Source organism: Passer domesticus, chromosome 16, assembly GCF_036417665.1.
Source record: "Passer domesticus isolate bPasDom1 chromosome 16, bPasDom1.hap1, whole genome shotgun sequence".
NCBI lineage: Eukaryota > Metazoa > Chordata > Aves > Passeriformes > Passeridae > Passer > Passer domesticus.
Genome location: NC_087489.1, coordinates 10,624,743 through 10,652,599, shown reverse-complemented (window position 1 = coordinate 10,652,599; position 27,857 = coordinate 10,624,743). Strand labels below are relative to the sequence as shown.

Here is a 27,857-nt window from a genome sequence, read left to right as displayed (position 1 = left end):
CCCTCGGCTCACTGCTCCCAAAGCAACATGCCACAGCGCGAGGAGGAGACAAGCACGCGGACCCTACTGCTCACAGCACCTCGTGACACTGCCCCTCACTCTGGGGACACCTGGGGACAGCCACCGAGGGAGCAGCCTGCCTGTGGAAGGGGGTGGGAAGGCTGTGATCACACCTGGAGGGTGCTGTGGCCCAGCAGGGTGTCCTGGGGCACACACAATTACATAGGAAGGTTATAGGAAGTTGATGCTTTTGTTATCAGTGTGCTGCAACCAGCCACCAGGTACCAAACTCCTGCCCTTGTACTGATGGGGCTCTGCCCAGCTGCCTACAGCTGAGGCTGGGAATTGAGCTGGTGCCTCATCCTCAGGAATGTGCAGGGCTAAGGACCAGCAGGGAGAATGGACCATGCAACTGATGGCACATCTGCTCTCCTCCTGCCTGGACACTGCTTGGCAAGACCCCAGCTAAGGAGACGCTCAGGTCTGACCCATTTCAAAGAGATCTTAGGCTTAAATAACCTCCTGCCCAGGGAGATTTTATTGAGGGCTGTGCTCTCCAAAGCTCACCATCTTCCCATGGAGAGCAAACTGGAAGGGTTTTGATGATAACAAATTACACATGAGACCTCCCAGCTGAAAGCCACGTGTCAGCCCTTCTATCAAGGTCCATTTCTAGCTCAAACACCAATGCAACACTGCAGCTATGAGCTTGAGCGTGAGCTCCATCCTTAAGCTTTAAGGCTGGGATTTTCTCAAGGGAGCCCTACAGGAGTTCACTGCTTAGCTCCTACCTAAAATTCGGTGGGAAACAGCCCCTCTGCTATTTCACCTAAGCACAAAAATTTGAAGAAAACTGAAAGTACATGCACCAGAGTAAGGAGCATCTTACATGGAACAAGACTGTCAGAGAATCACTGCCCTGTACTCCATCCCCAAACGTGCACACACTTCGCAGAGGCCATGCAGAAGAAAACACCAAGGAGAGAAAAAGAGTCAACAGAAGAAACAGCTTCACTTCTAGGGCTTACACAACTCCAGGTTAGCATAAACCATTGTTACAGCAAACCAGCTCACAGCAAGGGCAGAGGCTGAAGGGTAACAGGAGGTCCAAGCTGAACATGGCAGCTGAGGAGGAGATACTTATTTTTGGAAAAGGGAGGAAAGGTTATGCAGAGTCAGTTGAAAGAGGAACAAGGAAACTGAGAGACAGTGTTTATAGACATCCCTGTAAGTAATCACCATGCTACCACCTTTGTCTAAATAGACTAGGATGTCATGGGATTCCCAGTTTAGGATCTTTCCCCTCATCAGTCTATGCCACCCCCAGCACTACAGGAAGTATCTGCACAAACAGGCTATATATACACTGTGCTGTTTATGTTGGCCATCCTGTGACTTTGGGGGTTTCGGGAGCACTTGGGGTGGAAGATGTGTGCCAAAAGCACATCAGTCCTCCACCGGCCACATCCCCCCCGCGGGGAGCCGGGCTGGGCTGCAGCCAGCAGGCGTACCTGGATGGAGGACATCTGTGCATAGCCTCGCCAGCTGAAGCCCTCAAACTCCAAGGGGTTGTAGCCAAAGCGCACAGCCCGGCCGGACGGCGTGGTGCCTTCCTCCAGCTCGAATTTCAAGTGGTGAAGGTCAGGGAAATAATGATCCTGCGCTGGTCTGGGGAAGAGAGAACATCGTTACCTGCGGGGCTGCCCAGCGCCAGCAGGACACCTCGGCCAGGCTGATGTGACAGCAGCCCGGGCGGTGAGGTCCCCATCCCCGTGGTGGCAGAGGACACGCGGGAGGCAGAGCATGCCAAGGTGCAGCTTACTGGGTGCAGGTGGGGCCGCGTGTGCTCTGCCGGCAGCGACAGGCTCCGCTCCGCGCCTCGCAGGACGGTCCCAGGGCCCCGCCGACGTCGCACCGGCAGCCTGAGCAGGAAGAGCCTGTTTACATTCCCGCCGTGCTAACGAGCTCCTGGTCGCTAATCAAAGGCTCATCCCAGCGGGCGGGGAGCCGGGGACCACTATTTTTATTCCATTGTATCCGTTTTCATATTTGGCCCCGGCCCCACTTGGATGGACTCGTCGTCCACCTCAGCGCGGAGCTATTTCCAGGCGGCTGCTGGAACAAGGTCTGCAAACCCTCACGGCCGGCGCTGCAGCCCTGCCACCAGCCGTGCCAGCACTGCTATGGATGGCCCAGAGCAGCCCATCCCCTCCTTTACCTCTTCCCATGGGCATGGGGGAGAGTGGGATCTCCTTTACCTCCTCCCATGGACATGGGGGAGAGTGGGATCTCCTTTACCTCTTCCCACTGACAGGGTGGAGAGTGGCCAACCCCACGTATCCATGCCCACCCTCTCCCAGCAGGAGGAAGGGGCACTGCTGCAAGGATGTGGCCAGTGGTTCAAACACACCAGTTTCTGGTACCCAAAAAGGGGCACCTCACCTGGCTGTTTGCTCCCCAGCCTGACAGACCTGTGTGCAATAGTGGAGAAGCACGACCTCAGGTCTGCAGAGCCACAGTAATTCCCATGCTCTGGGCTGTGTTATAGAATCATAGAGCCAAGGTTGGAAGGGACAAAAAGATCAAAAGATCTTTGAATTCTGACCATCAACCCAGCACTACCACATTTGGGGTGATGCACTTAACCGCATCACCCCAAAAATGATGACTCAAAACAGAAGGTGGGACATCTCTTGCCCCTTTTCTCCCAAGGTCACCAACCGGCCAGTCTGTGCAGTGGGGTCAGTTCTTGTGGCCCCCTCACTCCCCAAACACACCACAGAAGGGGCTCACCTTGGCAGCCAAAGTAATTTGCGTTCTCCATGTTGAAGTAGCCGTCCTTGCAGGCTGAGCAGAACTGCCCACACACGTTGGCTTTGCAGAAACACTGCCCATCGCCCTGGGAGAGAGGCAGGCATGGAAACTCATTCCCTCCTGCTGCTTGTCATGGCTAAGCTGTTCCTCAGTTATTTGGGATCTGGTCTGAGACACTGCAGGAGCAGCAGTCTGAGATTCATGCTCCACACGGCTTCCTGCGCGTGGGTGGGCCAGATAAGGGCCAGATAACTTAAATTACCCAACAATGCAGGCAAACAAAAATCCAGGCATCCTGGGACAGACCCAGAAATATTTAGGTGCCTAATTTATGACAGGTCTTAATCCCACATTCTCATGCAAGCCCAGATTGTGGTGCAAGCGCTGAGAGCTCAGTGTTGGGGCCTCTCCAGCAGCTGCTGGGACAGACAGAGCTGAACACTCCCAAACACAGCACATCAGAGGAGCCTGGGAGCAGAGAACAAACCCACCTGCCGGCACTCTGCGATTCCACTGATGGTGCCCTTGGTGTCACACTTGCAGCCTGAGGAGAAGGAGATGAACAAGAAAGCCAGAAGGTCAATCAGCCCCTGAGAAGAAGCCTGATGGGGTCAGCACCCACCACACCAGAGGACACTGGCTGGGGTAAGAGGAGCCAGGAACTGGTCAGGTAGAAGGTAGCCCTGCACAAGAGCTCAGATTTCATTTTGGTCAGCTACTGTTGAGGATGCAGCTACCAAAGACATCTGCCTTTTCTCCATATTTGGCCATGAAAAATTAGGTGCCTGTAGGGAGGGCTGAGAATGGCATAACTCATTGCATGAGCCCTATGTTTCACCCCAAGCCAAAAGCTCCAGGCTCTGGCCTTTCCCCTTTCCATGTGAGGGTTACCCAGAGGACTCCAGAGCTCTGACACATCACTTCTGTGTCAGAGCTGGGGGAAGATGGAAGGAAGGCCATCACTTCCAATCCTCCTGGTGCTCACTGGCTTGGGTTTGGCTCCTGCACCATGGAGGGGATTTTGCAGGCTGTGCAAATGCAAATGCCATTTCCTTACTCAGGCAGCCATAGGGGTTCTCTGGAGTCAGGTTCCAGTATCCAGGCTTGCATCTGTCACAAGCTGGGCCTTCCACGTATGCCCGACATGCACAGGAGCCCTGGGGAAAGGCAGGGGGAGAAAGGAACAGGTGAGAATCTGCAGCACAGTGCTTGAATGTGGGGTCTGCTGCTCTGGCTGAGCCTAAGGAAGAACTTGGTCCAAAAAGAGATAAAGTAGATCACACAAAAGGACCTGCAGGGTTGTGGCAGGTTCATTTCATACTCACTGGGGCCAGCGAGGGATCTGCAGTCTCCAACCCTGCTGGGTTACAGGAGCCCACTAGAAAAGAGGAGTAAAAGAACAGATTTATTGCACTTGCCACCCCTTAGCTGTCCCTAACTGGGGTTATTTCTCCCCTTGCAAACATTTTGGAGAATGCTAAATGCATTTAACAGCACCCAAGAGACCAGAGTGTGCCAGGAGATGAGGGACAAGGGGCTACCTTCGCAGTGGGGGAAGCCGTAGGCGCCGGGCACGCAGCTGTCACAGCGCAGCCCCGTCACCCGCGGCCGGCAGCTGCACTGCCCCGTGTCCTGCTCGCAGGTGCCGTGCAGGGACCCCTCCCGGGAGCACTGGCAAGCTGCAAGAGAGGGGACAGAACTGCTGGAGGGGCTTCCAGGGCTTCCCAGCAACAGCCTCTTTTGTCCGCCTGACCTTCGCCAAAAGCAGCCAGGCGTGGCTGGTGTGAATAAATATGTATAAATAAAATTCTCATTCTTCGCTTTTGGTTAAAACCGCCCCATCTTTTAAGAAAAACAATAGAAGTCTCAATGCTTATCACAGCCATTCACATACACTTATGTGTACTTCAGAGGCAGGGAAAAGTTTTGGTTGAGGAGAAGGGGTGTGATTTCATTCCCTAAAAGTCAGTTGTCAGTGACATATCAGACCCTTCAAAATCCCAAACACTCCAGAGCAGCATTTGGCCATCAGGGTCTGCCCTGTGGATGCTGGATGTGGGCAGCAGGGTGAGGGCAAGGCAATGGCTCCACAGCTTCTGCACGACCTGCTGCCCATGAATGCACAGAGATGCCACTGCCCTATCACAGGAAAGGTCAGCAAGCTGCCAGGGAGCTGCCCATGCCTTCCTTGCCCAGCCAGCACACCTCAAACCCCTGCCAAAGCAGACATTCTAGGCTGACACCCCCACACTGGCTAACAGCTAAAGACTGCTCAGGAAACAACAGATTTTAAAAAAATATAAAAATCAGGTGGTTCTTTTCTTTCCTTGCTGTGGGTCTTCCACAGCTCTGCAATGTGGCTATGGCTTTATGAGCCCAAAAAAAAAAAAAGTGACTACTGAACTCCTGTGAGACCATTTCATCTCTGCCTCCAGCCTCTTCAAAGGCATACTGCCGGCATCAGCATTTGGGAGGAGAGTTCTGCCAGCTGGCAAGGCTCAGGAGTCCACATTTAGTACTGTGCAAGAGGGTGATGATGCTCTTTTGTTGCTTCACGGAAATTGTATCACGGATTACTTTTTAATGAGCAGTAAATTCTTGCAGGGAGACATAAGAGTACATCTGGCTTCTAGTCGGGACTGCTGACAGGGAGGGAGATGGGGACACTCTGCTCAGGGCTGGGGAGGCTGGTCAGAGCATTTGGGGCTGCCACAGGCATTGCTCAGTCCTGGCACCAGCAGCAATAGTCCAGGAGTGATGCAGTGCCCAGGGAAATGGGTGGGATCAGAGAATCATTAAGGTTGGAAAAGACCTCTAAGATCATCACCTAACTGTTCCCCCAGCTCTCCCAAGCCCACCACCAAACCACGTCCCCAAGTGCCACATCTACATGATTTTTAAATCCTCCCAGTGATGGAGATTCCACCACCGCCCTGGGCAGCCTGTACCAATAATTGACAACGTTTTGGTGAAGAAATATTTTCTAATACCCAACCTAAACCTCCCAGAGTGCAACCTGGGGCCATCTCCTCATCTAGTTACTTGGCAGAAGAGACCAATCCCAGTCTGACTACACCCTCCTCTCAGTGGCTGTAGAGAGCAGTAAGGTGTTACTCACGTGTGCAGCTGGGGAATCCATAGAAGCCCAGGGCACACTGGTTGCAGGTGTGTCCTGCAAAATTCCCGTGGCATCGGCACTGCCCCGCTGGGCTGCAGTTGTTGTCCACTGCACCCCGGGAATCGCAGGAGCAAGCTGTAAGAGCAGGACTCTGATGATCCCTGTGATCTGTGGCCGAGCACTGCTGGTCTGAACCATCATTCAGCCCCCCAGGAATCAGCCACTTCCATCAGAAAAAATTAATTTCTTAATCCCTTGGCAAATCATGCAGTATTTTCACTGCCATATCAGGGAAATGCACTGAGGGGTCTTTACAGCCCACTCAATGTTCCCCAGCAGTTTAGTAGGCTAATGCACTAAAATGACACACATGAAAGGAAGGCAGAGACACCAGGTCACAGCAGGGCTGTGATGAGGAAGTGTGACTGATAAAAACTGCTTTGTCTTCCAGGCTTTGCTATGATCCATGACCCCCAAAACAAGCCTGCCAAACTCACAGTGCAAACCACACAGATTTGACATTGACAAAGACCAAAGTTTTGCAAGGACACCTATGTTCTTTAGAGCAGCAGGAGCTGGGGTTCAGGTGCTTACCGTAGCAGTGGGGGTAGGAGTGGTGGCCAGGGCTGCACTGCTCACAGCGGGGCCCAGCAAACTCAGCTCTGCAGAAACAATTCCCAGCAGAGTCACAGCCTCCTGGCAGCGTCCCGACAGCACTGCAGCCACACACTGCAACACACAGAAACCACCCCCTGAGCTGGGAGCATGGGGCAGAGCTCATGGCAAAATGCCTTTTCCCTGGGGTTCTCAGATAGGCATCAGGTGCTGCTCTAAGCGTTCACACCATCAGTCTCTGCCCACAGCACACATTCTCCAAAACCACCTTCCAGTCCTTCAGTCCCTGCCAGACGACTCTGGCTGTGCCCCCACCCAGGCCTGGGAAGGACAGATACTCACACTGGCACAGAGGGTAGTTGAAGTAGCCTGGAGCACACTGGTCACACGAGTGCCCTTCAAACCCTGTGCGACACAGGCACTGCCCTGTCTCGCTGTCACAGGTGCCATCGTACTGGCCAGGGCCAGAGCACTGGCAGGCTGCAAAGCAACAAGGGCGTTAGTCAATCAGCAGGTTTTTTTGTCTTTAGCCTTCTCAGGAAAGGAACCACAGCATCTGTTCCTCTGGGGTAGAAGAGCAGTTGCTGGAGAAAGCACGGGGAACAGAGCTGACAGCAAGCATGCCTGGCCCATAGCTCATGTCCACAGCCAATTCCTCCAGAGTCCCCCACAGCTTGGGAGGATGCTGGAAGGTCAGGGCTGGGTGGAAAACAACAGCACAAGTGCAGAAGTCGTGGGAATTTATCACTTGGAAGTAGAGCTGTGGGATTCCTCCTCCCCAGCACGGGTGGAGAAGAGGGAGAAGCCCAGCAGGGCGAGCCTGGGGACGCTGCCCGCGGGTACTCACGCTGGCAGCTGGGCCCGTAGTGGCCTGGGGCACACTGGTCACAGTGTGTCCCCTGGAAGTTGGGCTTGCACACACACATCCCCACGCGGGGGTCCTTCCGACAGGCGTTGCCTTCTGTCCCACCCGCGTAGCAGTCGCAGTCTGCAAGGGGACACACAACAGACACCACACACGGCTGTCAGCCCAGCTCTGAGGTCCCACAAGGACACGGCAGGAGCTGCCCTGAGGCAGCTCAAATGCTCAGGAATGCTTCCATAACCTTCCTATCAGATAAGAATGCTTTAACCAACCCACGCCTGGCTCCCGGGGTGGCTGGGAGGCCTCAGCACCACGCTGCTGGGAAGGTGCAGGGTGGGCAGCAGGGCAGCACACAGGGCAGGCAAATGCTGCTTCCACAAGCCCAGGCAGAGCTGAGTCAGTGCTGTGTGGGAATAACCAGAGCCTTTGGCTCATCAGGGTGAACTCTGGGCTTTCTCCGTGGTCACTCCACGCTCAGCTGCACCCAAGACCTTCCCACTTCCAGGGCAGGGTGTTCCAGGCAGGCAGTGCCAAGGCTCTGAGCCAGCCCTGCTGTCACCAACAGCAGTGGTGTGGGGTGCTGGGCTGGGAGAGGCAAGGACAAACATCATCCAAAAAGCAGAGGGAGGGGGAGGTGAGGAAATGAGAAGGGAAGTGAGAAATTCCAGCTCAGGAAAGAAAAAACCTGTCTGGAAGATACAGACTTCAAAATATCAGAAGGAAGGAAAAGGTTATCTGGAGCGTGGTGGGGAGCATGAGACAGGGGAGGATTTGGTGGGAAAAGACAGAAAAAAGCAGAAGGGAGTAGATGACCCAAGAGGAGTGAGCATGAGAGAGGAGGGAGGTGGAGGGGAGCAGGGATGAGAGCATGGATGAGCTTTCTAAACAACAGAGGAAGCAACACAGGGTGAGTGGCTGCCTGTGCACAACCCCACAGCAGAGCTCCCAGCTCAGCCACAGCCCCTCCATGACCTCTGGGAGAGGTTCCTCACAGGGAGGGCAGAAGGGACATCCCCACATGGCCTGGACCCCAGAAAAAAATCACACTGTCACTACAGGCTAGAGTTTCCACATCTGTAAAAAGGGGATCATAAAACTTCCTTTCCCCCAACTCAGCTGCTGGTTGTACTCTCTCAAACCACTCAGGGCTGCCCCAGACAATGTACGTGCCCAAGCTGGAGACCTGATCTTGCACTGGATGGGAGGTGTAACAGATATGATAGCGTTGACAAAGCATCAAGGAAAATTGCACTGCTTACTTATTATCTGTCCTGCAGGAAGCACTTGTTCTCCAGTACTGTTGTGAGAGAAAGCTGGAATGGCTGTGCAGAGAAAGAACATTGCACAGGTGAGCACACACACTCAGAGCAATCCTGATGGAATATCAGGGATTGACAGTCCCAGAGCTGGACAGGATGAATAAAAATGTGGATCGTGGAACAAAACACAGATGTCCCACTAAACAACAAACCATTTTTAGCCTGTCTTTCATAAGAAAGTGGGAGATGAAACTCCAGCCAAATGGGAAGCTCCCGTTGACTCTGTTCAGAGCAGCTCAGCTCTGGTGCAGCTCCCACCCAAGCCAAATGTGGACTTGTGCCCACCTGAAGGAACTCCTGAGACAGAAGTGCCATATGGCACGGGGAAAGGACATCCCAAGAGCCACAGCTGGAGCTGCCGGCCCTTCCCACAGCTGCGTGGGCTCCCAGCAGTGAACCCCCACTCACGGTAGCAGTGGGGGAAGTCGAGGTAGCCCTCGGCACAGGCGTGGCAGTGCTCCCCAGTGTAGTTGGGTTTGCAGTAGCAGCGCCCGGTCAGGTCCTCGCAGGTGCCGTCGGTGAAGTCAGACTCACAGTTACAGCCTGCAGAGAGGGACAAGCCACCAGCAGTGTCACTGAAGCCTCAGAGTGCCTACAGCAGGAAAACCTCCCGGGCCAACCCTCCGGAGTGCCACCAAGGGCAGCAGGATGTCACTGCAGAGCAGTCCACACTCACGGTAGCAGATGTAAGGGGAGTCGATGGGGTGGTCGGGGGATCTGTAGTAGCCAGGGATGCACCTCTCACAATTAATGCCAGTGGTGTGGTGCTGAAAGACAGTGGGTTAGAGAGCCATCAGTTCCTCTGCCTGCAGGATTCACACTCATCTGCCAGATTTACTAACAGAGGAAGCAGCTCAGGAGCAGCAGCACACCAAAGACCTAAATCTGCTCAAAATTCCACATACACCGACTTGGGAACAAAGCACTTCCTGCCAACTCTATCCTCCCATAAGCACTGCGTGAGTTTCAGGTTCATATCTGACCTTGAGCCCATTTCACTTCTTTCAGGTGGTAAAATGTCCTGACCATTTTGTGCTTGAAGGATGGGAGCAATCTGTTTCCTCCCAGCAAGGAAGCACAGCCAGAAGCTTCATGACAGTGCATGAATTAACCATGTCACAGTTACTGTCACCTTGGGAAGGGAAGAGCTGCTTTCCCACTTTCACAGAGACTGAAGACTGGCATTTTGGTGGGCAGAGAGACATCAAGGGAGATGCCAGAGCACTGTGAACTAGGTAGGGATTACACAATGTGCTGGGTAGCAACCTGTCCCTCCCAATTCTGGTATCTCAGCAAACTAAAGCTTCAGGAGGTAGTGGTGCTACTAGGGAACACCTAGAAACCCAAGTGCTATTCTCATTACCGCTGCAAACTCCTTAAATCCACAGCAAAGAGACTAAATTTCCAGGCAGAGACCTAATTTAGATAACAGAGGGGCTTGGTGGAGAGCTCCCAGGAGGCTGAACTCCAGGCTGACAGCAGAAGAAAACACCAACATTTGCAACAGCCTTTTCCAGAGAAGCTCTTCGGGCCTACCTGGCAGTCAATACAAACACCTCCCCCTTCAAACTTGTCCTCACGAGTCCTGCTGGCTTTGTGTCGCTCCACCTCCGGGTCGTAGTAGCAGTCGTAGGCATGGCCATTACAATTGCAGGCTGGAACACAGAGAGAAGGGAGATAAATCACCCATCAGAGCTCCTTCAAGGTGCCACCTCTCCCGCCTGGGTTTGATGGGTTGGTGTTCCCTGAGGAAAGATGCTTGAGTGCATCTGAGGGATTACATGATCTACCAAGCTCTCTGAAGTCTTTTAGCTCAAAAGCACAGAAGCAGCAACTCCTTCACAAAGTCTGGTCTGCAACCAGGAGAGTGCAGCAGGCACAAAATCACAAGTAAAGTATGTGCAGGCATGTATGGACGAGAAAAAAATCACCACACTGTGGGGCCTCAATTACTCTGGTTTAGATAGCAGCATTCTTGCCTCTTTTATCCCACCCTGGATAGAGGTGAGCTGTAAAATCCAGCACGAGGTGAGGGGGCTTTAGAAACTCCCAGTATTTAAGATCCTTTGCCACCCTGTGTTCCTAAGACACTGTTTGGGGCAGCTCTGTGCTCTGCACTCCCAGCGCAGCAGAAATTCCGCTGTCGGCACTGACCAAAGGTTTCTCTGGACAAATAAAGATGTCCTGTATGTAAACACATCCAAACCTAATTCATCTTGCAGACAGGATTGAGCAACGAGACCTGCCTGCATGAAGTCTTGGACATGCTGGAGGAGCTGGAAGGGAAGCAGAGCCAAAGTCCCACAGGAACCTCAGAGACCTCCCTGCGTGAGCCTCACCTGAACACCAGCACCTCCTGTGCACAGTGTCCCTGCTCTGTCACTGCCCCCAGCTCACCCAGTCCCACTCAGCACCAGCCCAGCAGTGCAGCAGGGCTGTGCCTGGCAGGAAGGGAAAGCCCAGCTCTGTCACCATCATATTTCCTGAAAAATCCCTTCGCCAGGATTTCTTCTCCTGGGAAGCTGAGAAGCCTCAGAGAAAAATGAAAACAATGACTATCTGATTGCTTCTCCTGTGTTTTGCTGTTTTGGAATGTAGTCTGGAGATTGTTTACCCAACAGGTGGGTTGTTTGATTGGTTTCATGTGGATTTTTTCACTTAATGAACAACCACAGCCAGCTGTGTCGGGGACTCTGGAAGAGAGAGAGTCACGAGTTTCCATTACCACTCTTGTTAAGCCTTCTGTCTGCATCCTTTCTCTATTCTTTAGCATAGTTTTAGCACAGCATTCTTTAACATCATATCACAAAGTAATAAATCAGCCTTCTAAGAACATGGAGTCAGATTCACTGATGTCTCCCCTTGTCTGCAAATCCAAGGCGGCCCCACTTACGCTGGCACTCGTTGGCGCTGTCGGCGGTGGCAGGCTTCCAGGGGAACTGGTTGTAGCCGGGGCAGCAGCGGTCACAGGAGCCACCACAGGTGTTGTGCTGGCAGTCACACTGCAGCCTGCGGGCACAGGAATGGGGCACAGACAAGGTTGGGGTGATGGCAGGGATGTGTGGGATGGGGAGCTGCTGTGTGACCCCGCTGTGTATCGCTGTCACTGATCTGGTACATGAACGAGTGGGATTTGCTAATCCCAGTGTTCTGGAAAAGTGGCTTTAAGGCTTTTTTTCAACTTTTTAACTGATTTATTTTTTTCTGAGACAAACACCAAACTTTGCTATTCCAGCTGCATTCTGTCCCTTTCTTCTCCTCCACCATTCCTTTTTTTCTTCACAGGGAGACAAGGAAAAGAGAAAAATCAGCCATGATTAAAAAAAAAAAATCAGCCAAAATTTTTAGAAAATCAGCCAAAATCGTGTGCCACTGCCTAGCCAGCTCCGCAGGGAATAAAATGTGAAATGGTTGGAGGTGGGAGTGGTAGAAACTGAGCTGAAGCTGATTATTTGAGAGAGTGTAGCACAGTGCAGGGACACAAAGATGTCCCCGCCACTGTGCAGGGGCAGCATGAAAGGAAGAAATGATAGCCCAGAGCCTGGAGAGGGATGGTGCCACACAAGTGCAGTCTGCTCCTCCAGGTACACCTGTGCTGCAGGGAGGAGGGCATGAAATTTGAATTAAGAATTTCAGTGGATGCTGGCCCCACGCTCCCTGTGCACTGCACCTCCTGCTTTCCAGGCAGGGCTGTGCTGGGTAAACAATCTCAACAGGGCAAGGAATTTCAACAGGCACCCGATGGATCCCTGCCCCACCGCCAGGGTGATTCATTAACGTCAGTGACATCAGCCCCAAAGCCTCCACTTAGCACAGGGCCATTCCCATCCAACACAAATGCTTTCTGTTGTATTAGACTTATGGATAATACAGCATGTTCCAGCTTTTATCTGTGCAATTACTCATTTCCCCTCAGGGCCAGTCTGCCACTCCCATCTCTTCCCTCCTCCAATGCTTTTCCATTCAAAAGCAGTGTGTTTAAAAATAAATGTAATTCTTTAAAAACGTTAGAAACAAAAGGAGCAGTCATTCAGGGTGAAGTGTAGGAGTGCAGACACTGCAGTGAGATGAGTGCCACAGTTTCCACCTACATATAATTTTAAGACCTGCAAGTCTATGTATAGAGAATTGCCAGACAGAGGCAGCAGCACAAGTGACCTCATTTTAATGAAAATAATGGGATGATCTGAAAGTTTTGGGGAATGCAAGTAGGACTCAGACTCGGCATGTTTGCTTCAGGCAGAGGGGTTGAGAGGCAGAAGGTGCCAGGGCTGCTGCCAGCCCTTCCCTTGCAGATGCCACGGGACACTTGGCTGCAGTCAGTTCTCTAGAACTCATCATGCCCCACTCCTGCCCACATTCACAGACTGGGCTGTAGCTGGCAGAGTCCAGGCATGAAACCGAACCCCTGTCTGGAACTTAAGTGGCAGAAAACAGCCCTGAAATATCCACTAGGAACTTTGTTCTTGAAGGGTTTGCAGACCCAAGAGGGAGTCTCAATGAGAGGCGAACCTTGGCCATGTCCCTGGAATGCAGCCACCCACAGACCTCTCACCTGGCTGACCACCACTCAGCACTTTCAAGGAAACAAGATTTTATTGTTTTTTTCCACAGCAGCAGCTGGAATCAAGATTAAGATCCATATACATGCGTGTGGAGAAAGATGGTCACTGAGTCAGGGAACTTATAAACCTGCTGAGCAGTGTTCATCTCCCTGACTGGAGGACGTGGCTCCAGCCACACACCCCACGCTCCTTAAGGCTCAAGATGTTTGAAGAGAACTGGTTCAGTTCCCAGAATGCAAGCAGAAGGCACTGCATGAGTCAAGATGCTCATTTCAGAGGGAGAAGGAGGTATTTATTTAGTCTCTGCTGTTCAGAGTTAGCGATGACCTCTCAGAGAGCTCATCTATTACAGCTTTACTGCACCTTGTGCCCAGTCTGTGCTGCTAATGAATTACAGACAAATGCGCATAAACCACAATATTTACATGTTTCATTGACTGAGTATATACAAGGGAGAAGAGGGAGCGGCTGTGTCCACACAGCACATATTTCCTGGTCATCCTGCTGTAAGAAATGAAACCGCAGTCCTCCCGCTGGAATTGATGCTCAACAGCAGAGACTAAACAGTTTCCAGTGAGCAGCTGTGGCAGAACTCAGAGCAGCACACAAGCACTACAGCATCTGGATTTGGCTGGGACATCTGAGGAGCACAATCAAGGGGGAAAAAATAAGCCCCCTCCTCTGTTTCTGACTGTACGGAGAAAAAAACAGCTGCAGAGAGAGCCTGACAGATGGCACAAATCTGCTGGCACACACAGTGCTTTGCCTTCCAAATGGGAAGCTGGAGTTCAGGATCCAGCAGTGGGAAAGCATCCTTCATCTGTGGATGTGCTTCTGACCAGCCAGGCTGCTGCTGTCTTTGTGGCTGCCTTCAGCATCAGGCACAGAAGGAGCAGCTGGACTCTGCTTGTCTCCTCTCTTTGTGGCATCTGTGATGGGGCAGTGAAGCCACAGAGCAGCTGCTCTTATCAGACAGATGCAGAACCCTTGTAGGGTTCTCCTGAGCTCAGTCAGCCTGCTAACACACAACTCCTGTCTGGGTTCTCCAGTTCCTGAGGATTCTGATCTCACCGCTCCAAGGGTTTGCCAAGAGAAGAGCTGTGCCTCATCCTGCTGGTGTTCACCTTTGAGCAGGAGAACATTCCTTCCCTCTGCTTCACTCAGCCCATTCCAGCTCAGGGCAAAGAGAGAGAGCTGTGAGAAGTGCAGAGAGCCTTGAGGAGGCTGTACTTGCCCACAGGTTCCTGCAAACACTCACACAGGGCCCAGATGTGCTGCCAGCTCAACACAGCTGGATGTGCAGCCTCTGCAGCTTGGCACTCCACACAAACTTTCCAAAGTTGGCCGAATGTTATCAATGATGGCCAGGAAGTCAGCTCATGGACATGCTTCATCATGTCCTGAAATCTCTGCCAAGATTCCTAGCTCACCTCTATAAAAATTCTCATCCTGCCTTTCTGAGCAACAGGCACGAGAAACGTGGGGACGTGCAGAAGAGAGAAGTTAAAATCAACAGCAGAGATCTCCCCCTCCCAACAGGCTGAGACTGTGGGATTTTCAGTAGGTCAGGCCAATCCACATCCTTTTATCTGCATTTCCCTGCCCAGCTGCTGTCACACATCAGATTCTGAAGAGGCAGGACATGTGCAGAGGGCACACCACACAGACTGCTGAAGACATGATGAGTTCCTGGAAGCTGGGCCTGTGTCCCAAGGGGTCAGTGTGTCTGAGCCCCAGCTGACGTGGCATTACAGATATCCCCAAGCTGGCTCTGGGCTGTGTCAGGGGGCTGGGATCCTGCCCAGCAGTGCCCACTTCAATGGGAAGGCTGGACACAGCTGCTCCTTGAGAATGGCAGCATTTCATCAATTACTCATTTTCTCAACTGAAAGTATCAGATTTCTGCTGACTTGCCTGTGCTCCTGGGCTTCTAAAGGGTACAGCAATGCCATGAGAAGATCTATTTATCCAGCACCTTTTCCTGCTGTATCCCAAAGGACTTACAGCTGTTATGTTCTGACTGTACAAAGTACACAAGCAGGAGATGTTTCCTCCCTCAGGCCAGCGTGATCTGCTCTGGGTGAAATGCAACAGCTGCTTACCAACATGTGCTGCAACATCAGACAGCAGGCTGGGGCCAAGAGTGAAGATGCCAAATGCATCCAAATGAGAGTGGAGGAGAGGAATTTCAGGAGACAGAGATGGCTGCAAGCAGAAGTGGCACTGAACAAGGATATCCAACATATCCTTGTTCAACCCTCCCTCCCTTCTTGGAGAGCCCCAAGCCACTGATACACCCAAGAAAAGTCCAGGTATTTCCATGTCAAAGAATCACTTGTCCCCATGGAGCCTTTTGCCCCACACACATGTGCACTTTGCATCCAGCAACACCAATGTCTGAAAAACAGGAACTGTACATTCAAATATTTATGAACTTCCTTTTGTCAAAGACTTTGGCACACTCAGGCAGGCTTGCTTACCAATACATCTTTGTTTTAATACTTAACAGCTTTAACCTTGGCTGGGACTCACTGGAATTTTATTTTAGACGATCCAAAAGTTCTACATGATCCTGATGAGAAAGAAATACAAGCTCCCCTCATCCAGATGAATCTACCTACCCCTTTCCATAAAGGCAACATTCAAGCTGCAAACAGATGGCTGAAAGCAACACTTCCAAGGTCTGAAGCAGCTCTTTGGCATTCCAAGTTGCCAAGGCAGATGGGAAGCTCCATTAGCCAAAATGTAACTTCTTTACACATTCTTATTCTTTTGCAAAGAGTTGTTCAGATATGTACATAACCCATCTATGGTTCTATGAGCAGAAATGGGAAGCAGTCTCTGGTTTCACGGGAGAACATCTATTTATGACAGCATTGCCCCAATGCTTAGGAAGCCACATAGGAAGCAGGAGACTCCTCTGCTCAAGTTCAGAAATGATCCCAGGACTTTGATGGGAAACCTCCCTGCTCTGCATCAGTATCCCTCCTTATCATTCTCACACTGCTCCAGTGGGATGGCAAAGTTGTGGACAGGGAAACTCGACCAGGAAGCTGATCTGGCTGAAAAATACTCTGACAAAAAGTGTGATCTTTGCTACTTTGTCTGGAGCAGTTTCTGCTTCTTTCTCAAGGCAGAGACACGAACAGCAGTGATGGCACCTTTACAAGCTCAGGACAGGACACAACTAACTCTGGGATCATCTTTCATTCTCAGAACAGCAGTTCAATGCTTTCCCACGGGGTGGGATTTTGCAGAAGGTACCTGTAAGGGTCGTTGGGGTCTTTGGCGTCGCAGACGTCAGCGTGGCCGTGGCACACGCAGCGCCCTCCAATGCTGATATCCTTGATGCTGTAGTAGTACTGGAAAGCACAAGGAAAGCTGGCCATTACTATTTTCACAAACCAGATTCACAACCATTCTAGTCATGATTCAGCAGGACTTCAGCCAGGAAAATGATGTGTTGAGACATTTCCCTTACAAACACTGCAGGCTGCAGTGTCTGCCTGTGGTAACATCCACCACCTCAAACAGAGCCCACCAGCTATGAGTGAGGGGCTCCCAGCACAGCCAGAAAGCCACATGTGACACCAAGAGGTGTTTCCCAGTTCCACATTGTTGGTGTCTTCCCAAGCAGCCTCCAGCTCCAGCCACAGCAGCATCTGCTGCAGATGCCTTCAGCTTTAGGGGCTGCAGGACCAAGAGAAAATCCCCACGGGCAACACCCAGGGTGTCCCCTCCCCAGAGGTGGCTTGCACAGCCCTCCAACAGCTCCACCTCACCAGCACGAGGCACCATGGCCTGCCTTACCCTCCTGGTGACCGTAGGGTCCCTCAGAGCTTTGCCCATCAGGTGGCCCAGCAGAGTGTTGGTCTGCAGGAAGCGCAGGCGGATGTTGGTGGCTTTGGTGAAATTCCGCAGGAGAGGAGAGTAGGAGAAGTTCATGGCTCCTGGGCGCCCGTTCACCAGGGAGACAACAATCTGTGCATGGCAGGAGGGAAAAGGCCAGGTTGGACTGGGCACTGAGCAGCCTGCTCTAGTGGAAGCTGGATCTGCTCACAGCAGCGAGTTGGAACTGGGTGGTTCCACCCCACAGTGTTCTGTGAATCTGTGAGAAGAAATCTGGGTAACCCTGTGGGGTAGGAGGAAATCAATCTCCCTCCAAATGACTGGAACAGCTCTCTGTCAATCTCATTTGGTTTAACTGAACGCTTTTAAGTGGTATCCAAAAATCAAGAGGGAGCCCATTGACAGGAGTACCAACAGCCCCTGAGTAACCCTGGGCACTCCAGGGGATGGAAACAGGGAGCTGCTCACCTGGGCACTCCAGGGGATGGAAACAGGGAGCTGCTCACCTGGGCACTCCAGGGGATGGAAACAGGGAGCTGCTCACCTGGGCACTCCAGGGGATGGAAACAGGGAGCTGCTCACCTGGGCACTCCAGGGGATGGAAACAGGGAGCTGCTCACCTGGGCACTCCAGGGGATGGAAACAGGGAGCTGCTCACCTCCCCGTTTTCCAAAGGCACGATCCGGGAGTACTCAGTGGTGCAGATGGCGTGGTCATCCCTGGTGATACGGTCCACAGTGTGCTGGCCAAACTTCTCAATGCAGTCTCTCTTGGAAGCTGTTCATCAACCAGAGACGAGAGCAGTAAGAGAAGAGGAACAATTCCCAGCCCTCCGGATTTTCCCACGCTGACCAAGGAGAGATGGGTGTACAATCTCTGTTAAGCATTTACCACATAGAGATTGCTTTGTGTCATTAACTCTGTCATGGCTAAGTACATGTCCTCCACTTAGGGAGGGTGTCACTCTAACAGTAATAGGCAGGAAACTCCCCAAATCACCTCCCTGCAGTAAATGAGGAAGGTCAGAATAGCCACTGTACCTACTGCCAGCACCTGCAGAGAAACCCACCCCTCAATTTTGGCATTAAGCTCACAGTTTAAGCTCCAGCCTGAGATCTTACTCTGGTCTCAATCTGCTGCCTTGCTGGCAGTGGATTTGCTACACTGCCTCCACTGAACTGCAGAAGGGCTCTTTGCTGCCAGGGCTCTGCTCCTGGGGTAGGAGCTGCACCATCATTTCATGTGGCTCCTAAACCCCCTGGGTCAGTCTCAAAGCCAGCACAGAACCCAAAAAAGGAGCAAACACAAGCCACACTGACCGCTGGGACATCTCTCCCCAGGCAGGGTGGACAAGCAGACATCCTGCAGAGGTCCCCTCCTCACACCTTACTCTGAACTCAGCGAACCAGAAATGCCAAAGCCACCAAGAGCCACTCCTTGGGGACAGCAAACGAGGGCTTCTGCCACTAAGTGGCAATGCAAGGCTGGATAAAGGCAGGGAGCAGGCATCACCAGGCAGCCACTCTGCTGGCTTGGTGACCTTCTTTGGGGACACTGAAGCCAAGGCTGTCCTTGCAGCTACAGGAATGGCCTGGCTTCCCAGTATGACTGCTCCTGCAAGTCCAGCACCCTTGTCCCCAGGTGTGTGACATCCCTGTGCTGGCAGAGCCAACCAAAGCACTGCTGGGGCAGCTCAGGGCCTGACTGTGCAGGGTGGAGAGCACCTGCATCTACCCATGCAGAAACCTGCTACTCTCAGGGACTGTTCCCTCAGGAAGAACCTGGACAGAGGCTGCTGCCCCTTCCCACTCCCTTTTCACCTGTGCCAGGAGCTCACAGCAGAGCCTGCTGAAGTGAATGTCACTGCAGTGCTCCTGAGGGTGCTTCCACGGGGAGAAAAAGGAAGAAAAGGCAGCCAACACAATCTCCTGTTCCTGCCACCCTGCTCAGCTCACACAGGAAACTGAAGGGGAAATGTTAACCCAATCCATGGGAATAATCCTCCAAAATCTGCCTCAATGTGCCTCCAGAAGGCAGGTCCCCCACTCCATGTGCTGCATGGGTAGGCTGAGCCAGGCAGAAGGAACAGCAAAGAGGGAGCAGAGAATTTCTGCCTCCCTGCCTTCACCTCTGGCTTGCACCCATCCACACCTTGTCTCCAGAATGTGGCCTTGCTCTGGGAAATGCTGTTTTGGCAACAGCAAGAGCTCAGTTGCATCCACAGGAAGATGTGGAAATATTTAACACCAGGTCTCTGGCCGCCAAGGTTTGCTTCACCAGGTGCTCTTTAAAATCAATTTGTTTTTAAAGCCCCAGGCAAGGAACCTGTCACCAGTGGCTGGAGATGATTGATTTCCAGAGCACTGCCACGGCTGCATGCAGACAGGATGCTCAGCCCAAGGAGCTACTCAGGAAAACCAAAGAACTCCTCCAGTTATTGCAACATCTGCACAACCATGTGAGCCAGAAGCTGGGCATTCTGAGCTAAAACAGAGTAACCCATTGGCCTTAAACTCTAGCAGTGCTTTAAGGAAACAGACTCACCCAGCAGGCTCTTTCCTCCCACAGAGCAGAGCCCAAAATCACCCTGGCACCTCCAGGGACAGCACTGAGCCAGGCTGGACAGTGCCAGTGCCACCCCTGGCAAGGCTCACTGCCAGCTCTGAAGAAACTCTACATTTCTGCCAGCTGCTTTTAACCCTGGTCCTGACCTGGCAGTGTTTTTATCAGACCACCTACAGATTTCCCTGTGATAAAAATAAACCTCTGCAGAGGACTTCTTGTGCTTGCTAATCTGGCAGGTTTTGGAGCAGCCACCTCTTTATTTCCATGGGAATTTTCCACTGGGCTGTGTCACTGCATCTCCCTTCTCCAGGGCCTGATGTTTTGGGAGGGAAGGGGACTCCAGATGTTGCAGCACTGCCACTACACACAGGAGCACACCAGTGGGGCAAGAGCTCCTGTGCAGCTCCAACCATGCAGGAACATGACTGTAATGGGCCCCAAGAGAGGCTTCAGAGCTGGCAGAGAAACTCTCAGAGAAGGTAGAAGAAAGCAAAGCAGGAATTTGACAGCAGTAATTCTCTACTAGCACACAGCAGAGAGAAAAACATGCACCCCAGAGAGCAGCTACCACACTAAGGCAGCACAGAGGTAATTCCTGCAGCTCCTTCTTGCACAAGAAGAGGCCAGAAATCCAAATCACAGCCTGACAGGTAAGCCAGAAATATGAGCCTTTAGGGACAGCCCAGGGCAAGGCCTCTGAGTGCTCCCAAGCGCTTTCTTGCCAGGTTTTAAGCTCTGGCTGTAGATCTTAACTCACATCTTCTCCCAATTACTGCTGTGCTTCTGGGAGGAGCTGGTGGTTAACAAGTTCCTCGGCATCCGGCTACCCCACAGACCCTCTGGGAGAAGAGTTTTGTAGAACCAGCTGTTTCTTAAGGTTTTAATCAGAGAATTGGGAAGCCAAGTGCACAGACTGGATCTCCCTTCCAGCCAGCTGTCTCTGATCCCACCTTGCACAGCAGCAGGACAGCAGCTCCCTGCCCTGCACAGCCTGGATCCAATCTCCGGTACTGATAAGCACAAGGGAATGTTTTCTGCATCCAGACTTTTCTGTGGTAGCAGCCACTTGGAAGTGAGCTGCTGCTTGGCTTCTGGAGGAGCTGAAATACAGTCTGGGATGGTGCAGGGAAGAGACTGAAAGAGGAGGGCAGGGAGGATATGATAAGAAATCTCACCTTCAGACCTAGAGCAACAACACCCAACTGCACACACTGATGCCAACTTTGGCACTCCCTACATGTCATGACGGTATTTTAAAAAATACATTTAGTACCAGAGAGTAAAACAGTTCTCCAGTCCTGAGCAGCATTCAGCCTTCAAGTCTGCAGCCTTACTGGGCAGATGAAACAGAAGACATGTGCTGCATCACAGCAATGACACAGCTCCAAACCCAACCCTGTATTTGCACAGAGTTATCTACACCACAGCCTCACTACCTGGCACTGAGCTGCAGCCCCCTGTCATACTCACAGGCAAAGTACTGCCAGGGCTCGTAGGTGAGGCCAAAATCAGTCGATCGCTCCAGCACCCAGAGGTCAGGACGAGGGGAATTGGCAAACTTGATCAGGACATACGCCACGTGGAAGAGCTGAAAGAAAGAACACAGAGTTAGCTGGCTGCTTGAGGCACCCTGAAAAGCAGGGAGAACTTCTTGGGATCCAAGTGGAATAAAGGAGCTGGCACTTTGCAGCTCGCGCAGCCTGCGGAGCGGAATCCTCCGTATCTACAGGGATGGTGATACAACAGAGAGCCAGATTAGAGAGCCCAGCTCCCACTGAATGCAAACACAGCTCAGACTTTGTGGCTACAGGCTGTGCTCAGATTGTGCTGGGAAACACCTCAGGCTTAGCATTACAAACCAGCTACAATGCTGCCCTGGGGACTCGGCTTTTGGGCTCTTTGTGGGGTAACAGGCGACACACTGGCCTGCCAGCCAGGGAACATCCCACTGTACCTTGCAGACAGTACCACAAAATCCTTATTTTTGGTTTTTTTAAGGCATTCCACATACCAGCTTCACCAACACAATCTGTATTTGGAAGCGTGTTGCAGAAAAACCCCAGCACAGCTCCTCTTCCCCAGGTGCCACAGGGAGGGGAGAGCAGGAGACCCACTTGGCTCCAGCACAGCTCCAACACGGGGCTGCTCCCATTTGTCTGGACACTGACATGTGCACACACACTCCTGCCAAGTATAAAATAAACCTAAGTCTTTAAAGAGCTACAATGTCAGGGCTGGAGAGAAACAAAAGCCCCAGCAGAATTTCCCTTCCCTGGCTGGCACCGGCTCGCTCCAAGAATCCCCACTCCATCATCCTGTCACAAAGTGATATTTAAAGGCAAATAAAGTTCTCTTATCAGAGGAAATTCCTGATGTCAAAAACAACCCAAAAGGGAGTTTAGTGCTTGAAAGGCTGAGATTTATAGCCCAGGAGTCCCTCCTCATGCAGAGCAGGGGCTGTATGAGCATACACCCCCCTGAAGACTGACAAGTATCCAGAGGGACATTTCTGCAAGGGGAGGAGAAGGACGGCTCCGTGCCCATCTCAGCCATGAGAGAGCCAGAACAGCAGCCAGAACCTCAGCCCTGCCCTGGCCACACACATCACCGAGCCAGAGGACATTCATTAATTATAACATGCCTCCAAAACAGCCTTGACAATCCAGACTGGGTGAGTAAAGGGCAGAAGAAACAAGAAAGAGGTATTTAAATCTACCAAGACGTCTATAAAGCACAGATCCTGCTGGGGTCAGTCAGACAAGGGGTCTGCTGGTGTGCAGATATGGAGCAAGGGGATGTGGGCACCCCTGAGGACTGGCACCAGCTCAGCTCCCCCCTCAGCAGGACATTCCAGCAAAAACCTCCTCAGGAGACTCCCAAATGCTCCTCTGGCTCAGCCTCTCCTCCACTTACCAGGGGGATTGGTGTGAATCCCACTGCAGGCTGGTGACACCTGAAAACACACCTGGGTGTAGACTGAGGGGGCTTGAGAGATGCTCAGGGAGGAGTGAAGCAGATCCAGCTGGGAAATCCACATGAAGATCAAGCACAGAGGGTCAGAGGCTGCTCTCCAGCTGGAATGGGCAGGAGGGTGGGATTTGTCACCACTCTCAGGGTTTTCCATCCAGAACAAAGAAACCAAAGCAGTCCCCCAACTCAGTTCTCTGCTGCCAAAAGACTTTCAAGCCCAGCCAAGGGGGAAACAGGCATCCTTTTCAAAAGCTGAGGGCAAACAGACCTCAGTGCTGCCCTAGATCCCCTCTGCAACATACGTGCTGTCAAGGCATACAAGACCAGGCTTTTTCTGAGGAGCAGCTTGTTCTGCCTGCTTACCCTCTCAGCAGAGCTGGTATTTGATAGTGAAGCCCAAGAGGTTCAGCTCAGGCAGCTGCTTTCTCTGCAGGACCAGCTCTCACAGCTCAGCATCTGCCTCTTGGCATGGGAACAGGGCTGAACACCAGCCTGTGAAGTTACACCTTCCCTCTGCTCTAAACCCTCCTCCAGCTTTATCCTGCGGGGAATAAATGAATGCTCCTGCTGGAATCTAGTGCTGTCTGTAGCTGCACAAAATTCCCTGTGGCTCAAAAATACCTGTACATGTTCTGGCCCCAGGCACAGGGGGTTCTCTGCTCTGAATGAGCAGCAACCACAAACACCAATTTAAAAATGTGAGGTGCATCCCTCTCTTCTGCCTTTCTTTGTGCAAAGCCAGTAATGAATTTACTGCCTATGGAATTTCTAGGGGGTCCTCCTCTTTGTTCATCAGCTTTATGCTGGAACAGAGTGTTCCTAATTAAATGTGCTGGACTCCAACTCCTGCATGCTTCTGGCTCTCACATGTCCCCTCCCTCTGGAGGGCACGGATTGCCATGCGGGCAAATTGATGCAGCTTTTGCTCAAACAGTGAAATTTGACACAAAACCAAGCCTCAGGCTCAGTGATTCACGAAGTGAAAACAACAGCCAGAAAAAACCCAGTGCTGCTGCTGGTTGCAAGCTCAGGTGTAAATGGCCCTGGGGCAGGGCAGGGTTGAGCAGCCACAGGCTCCAGACCCCTCTGAGTTCTCTCCTATTCCTGCTTTTCACAGCAAAGCACAAGAACCTCTGGGTTCTTGCTGGCTTTGTCTGGATCATCTGCAATGCCTCAGCTGAAAGACAGGGCAGATATCGGCTCTCAAAGCCAAACACAATTCCTCTCTCCATACCCAAATCCATCTCTAGCACTGCTGTTACTGCTGAATTTTATTCCAGTTGTGACCACAGTCTTGGGACACAAATAAACCAGCCAGCACTGCCCAGCCACTCCCCTTCCAGCATGGAAGGGTCATTCCTAATGGAGCACAGAAAATATTCAGGAGTCTGTGACCACAGTGACCCCAAACCTGGAACAAGACCCATGTCCTGGTATTCAGGGGGATTTTTGTCCTGTCTGGTGAGTCTCCTGCTCCTCCATCCAACATCCTTATCTTGCAGATTATCACAGCCTGGCCAGAAAAAATAACAGCAAATTGCCTGTTTCCAGTGCATCTGCTGAGAAAACTCAGATGCAAAGATGGAGCAGTAGCTCTAAAAATAGAGCTGGCAGAAAAGCCAGACTTTTCATTCCATGTTTAGTTCCAGTACAGTTCTGCCCAACCAATATTGCAAGAGAAATGGTTGTTTTTTTTTTTCAAAGCCTTTATTTAGCTCCTATTATCAGTCAGATGAATAAAAACCTCTATGCTCTTAGCCACTTCAGACATTTTCTTCCCTTCTTCATGGAGAAAAGAGGTGAAACACCAGACTTGATGCTCACACTTGTCTCCAGGCACACATATCCCTTATTTTCCCTACCTTGAAAACATGCCAGGTACAGCTCAACCTTTGACCAGCCTCTGGAATTCCATAAAACGACCTTCCAGCCAGGAAATTCTGACACTACTTTAATTAGCAACCAGATTTCTTTGAAAATAGTAACATCTCTACATGGAGTTGATGTTGCTGTTAGTGGTTTTGAAGCAAGTTTCCTTAGTAACAATCCCTTGCAGCTGCCCCAGTGCCTGGAAGGATGGAGCAAGTGCTGGAGCCAGGAGGGGAAGATGGAGATGAGGGCATTTCCTCTGTCCCATGCTTCATCCATTGGTCTTTAGATGGTGGGCAGCTTTATCCAGCACCAAAATACCATTAAAATGTAATCCTGATTACTGCCCAGTGTGATAGTGTGCATACTTAAAGAATAAAAACAGATTCCAGAGAGTCAAAAGAAACTGAGCTCCTTCTGGAGCAGCACATTCTCTGTTTGTTCATCCATCCTTCTGTGTAAGCAGCACATGATGGCAAAATCACACATTTCTTCTCTATTCCTTTCCTTAAGACACTGATTTCACTTTTCCATGTGGGAATAAGAAAACAGGACCAGGTCAGTGTTGCTTTGGTGAGGGAGTTCTGGGGAAGTCTCACTGATATTCCAAGGCACCTCAAAACCACAGAGAAACATTCAATAACCAAAATAAATCTTCACATTGTTTTAAAATTGACAACTACATTTCCACCAGCAGTAGGAGGGGTTGTTTTTGGTTCTGGGCCTAGGAGGTCTGAGCAGGCTGTGCTGGCTGGGAGACAGACCCAGCTCTGCTCCCAGACCCTGCAGGAGGAGTTTGCACAGCAAACCACTCGCTAATTTTCCACAGCACAGATTTATTACCTTTGGCATTGACTTAAGAAAATAGCACCATGTAAAAACAAAGCAGTTCAACTCTCCCTGACCACTGCTCCAGACCCCTGTGGAGTGAGTGTGTGTGTGGAGAGCATCACCAGCACTGCTCATCCCTGCTGGGCATCTCCTGGGAGGGTGGCAAGGACCTGCTGAGCCATGCCAGGGCACAGGCAATAATTCCCACTGTTTAGGGGCACATGCAAAACCTACAAGCAGGAAAAGCGGAAAAAGAACTGCTATGGAAAGTGGGGGGAAGTGTTAATTTAATTTTCCCCACTTTCAACAATGAAATTATTTCACTCCCTCCCAAGCCCATCCATCCCCCCAGGCACTGCCTAGTCCATCACTGCAGCCACAAGCCCACCTGGAAAACGTGGAGATGTCAGAGCCTGGATGGGGTTATCAATCCACAGAGCCAGGGAACAGCAGCTCTCTGGGAGCACAGGTCACCTCTGCCCACAGCCTGGGCGAGTGCCTGCTCTGCTGCCAGGAATCAGCCTTGGAAACGCTCGGCAGCGCTGGCACCACAGCACTGGCAGCAGCTACAGCTAAGAAGGTGCCTTTTTGTGCACCTTTTATCCCCACAAACAAATATGCAGGAGGTGGAAAAGCCCTGGAAAGGCAGAGAGCTTCTGTATCACTTTGAATTTCTCCAGGTCAGTGATCTGTCCCTTCTGCATCCTTTGCCTGTAATCATTTATTCTCATGGAAGCAGTGAATTTACTCATTAACAACTTGACTGTCCCCCTGCTGAGCTACTGCAGTCCTACAGCAGATTTATTTCTCCTCAGCCCATCCATCAAAACCTTTTAATAAGACCTCTCACATTTAGTGTGTGTCTGCTTTTTATTTTCAATCACACAAGAACTGCTCCAACCCTCCCAGGCAGCAAACAAAGGTGCTTCTCCTCCAAGTGGCCACGGCTTTTTATCCATTTTTTTATAAAATACTCAAGTGCCTGAGAGCAAACAAACCCCACATATAAAAGCACAAAAGTCTGTGTTTGAAAGAGGGGTGTGCACTGAAATGTGCTTTGCCCTCATTTTGCTCTTTTCCTCACAGCAACTCCTGGCTTGTTCTTGTATGTGTGTGTCTCAAATCCTCACTCCTAAAAATTACATTTTTCCAAGTTATTCATGGAGGATGACAAGGTTCTGAATGAGAAGGTTCCCTATGCTTGTATCTCAAGATTTTAACAACCAGGCTTTAGAAACAACCACCCATCCCTTCCACCACAGGGGAAGGACAGAGGTGCAAAGTGGCAGCTATTAAACACCTCGGCAGGGCAGGGGAGAGAGGTGAGCACTGAGAATCCATTTTGCACCAACCTGTTTTCAAGTTTTTCTCTCAAAACTCTGGGATTTTATTGAGAGAGATCAAAGAAAACACTCTCCATGAAGCCACAGATTCAGAGCTACCAGCCAGCATGAAACCTGCTCCGTGCCATAACAAGCAGCAGCAGCAACCCAATGCTTCATGGTGTTATTTTCTAAACAGTGCCTGTTCCCTTCCTAAGCAGCTTGGCTTAGATGAACAGCTGATGGAGCGTTTTCCACAAAGGATTTTTTCTTTAAACACCACTTCTGAGAAGGATTTGGCTCGTCCACTGATTTCACACACAGCACTGCTTTATCTTCACAGCATCCTCCTGTTCAAGCTGTCCTTCCCCTGCCAGTGCCACACACACCTCCTGCCAAAGATCCTCGGGGGACTAAATCTGCAGCACTTGGCACATGGCAGGGCAGAGCAGTGCCATCCCTTGTGGCTGCACAGTGCTGAAGATCTGGGTAGCCAAGTTTTAGAAACGACCTCCACCAGGGCAGCAGCAAGAGCCTGGCTGGCAGCAGGCTCAGCCAGCTGGCACTAAGGAGAGGCACAGAGGAACACCCTGCTAAATCCCTGCCCAGCTGGAGCTGCCAACAGCAAATGCCACACAGGTACAGGTGCAGCATCCAGGGATGCTGACACACCAGCCTGGACACGGCCAAACACAAGCCTGTGCTCAAACCCCAGCAGGTGGGGATCAGCCCTTTGTGGGTGCCCAAGAGAAATCACAGCAGAGCAAAACTGGTCAGGCCAGAGGGGGACGGCTGGAATTCCTTGGGATGAGGCTTCAGTCACTCCCAGAGAAGGACTTTGCCCACAGCAGCCTCTCACTGCACAGTAGGAGATTCCTGCACTTGACTGAGATGGAACTTTGCTACTTCACAGTTGAAGGGCAAAGCATTAAGTAACCCATTAAAGACAAACCTTTGTCTTTTTTTTTTTTTAATGTGTCCATTTGTCTTTTAGCCCAAATTTAAGCTACAACACCCTCAGGGAATTGCTCAGTGGACCCCCCTGTCCTTGGGCACCTTGTAAGGGGTACAAGCACTGCTGTGCAAGGCCAGCTCAGCCCAGGGGCTGACTGAGCCCAGAGAATGTGCAGAGGGGCAGCTGCCTCCACCAGCACT

General features: G+C 51.5%; 1 protein-coding gene across 2 annotated transcripts in view; it reads right to left on the bottom strand.

The window, feature by feature from the left end:
* Positions 1-27,857, bottom strand: part of LAMA5 (laminin subunit alpha 5) — an 85,343-nt gene that overhangs the window by 28,344 nt on the left and 29,142 nt on the right. For both annotated transcript variants that reach the window (XM_064391963.1, XM_064391964.1), the window contains exons 3-22: positions 21,181-21,298; positions 17,804-17,922; positions 17,107-17,277; positions 16,561-16,658; positions 11,625-11,740; positions 10,268-10,386; positions 9,408-9,498; positions 9,140-9,274; positions 8,672-8,734; positions 7,395-7,535; positions 6,890-7,027; positions 6,527-6,661; positions 5,933-6,067; positions 4,356-4,493; positions 4,140-4,192; positions 3,872-3,971; positions 3,306-3,358; positions 2,794-2,899; positions 1,823-1,922; positions 1,512-1,668 (exon numbers count right to left, since the gene is read on the bottom strand). In XM_064391963.1, coding sequence (XP_064248033.1) covers positions 1,512-1,668; positions 1,823-1,922; positions 2,794-2,899; positions 3,306-3,358; positions 3,872-3,971; positions 4,140-4,192; positions 4,356-4,493; positions 5,933-6,067; positions 6,527-6,661; positions 6,890-7,027; positions 7,395-7,535; positions 8,672-8,734; positions 9,140-9,274; positions 9,408-9,498; positions 10,268-10,386; positions 11,625-11,740; positions 16,561-16,658; positions 17,107-17,277; positions 17,804-17,922; positions 21,181-21,298 — 2,286 coding nt within the window. The remainder of the gene's footprint in view (positions 1-1,511; positions 1,669-1,822; positions 1,923-2,793; positions 2,900-3,305; positions 3,359-3,871; positions 3,972-4,139; positions 4,193-4,355; positions 4,494-5,932; positions 6,068-6,526; positions 6,662-6,889; positions 7,028-7,394; positions 7,536-8,671; positions 8,735-9,139; positions 9,275-9,407; positions 9,499-10,267; positions 10,387-11,624; positions 11,741-16,560; positions 16,659-17,106; positions 17,278-17,803; positions 17,923-21,180; positions 21,299-27,857) is intronic.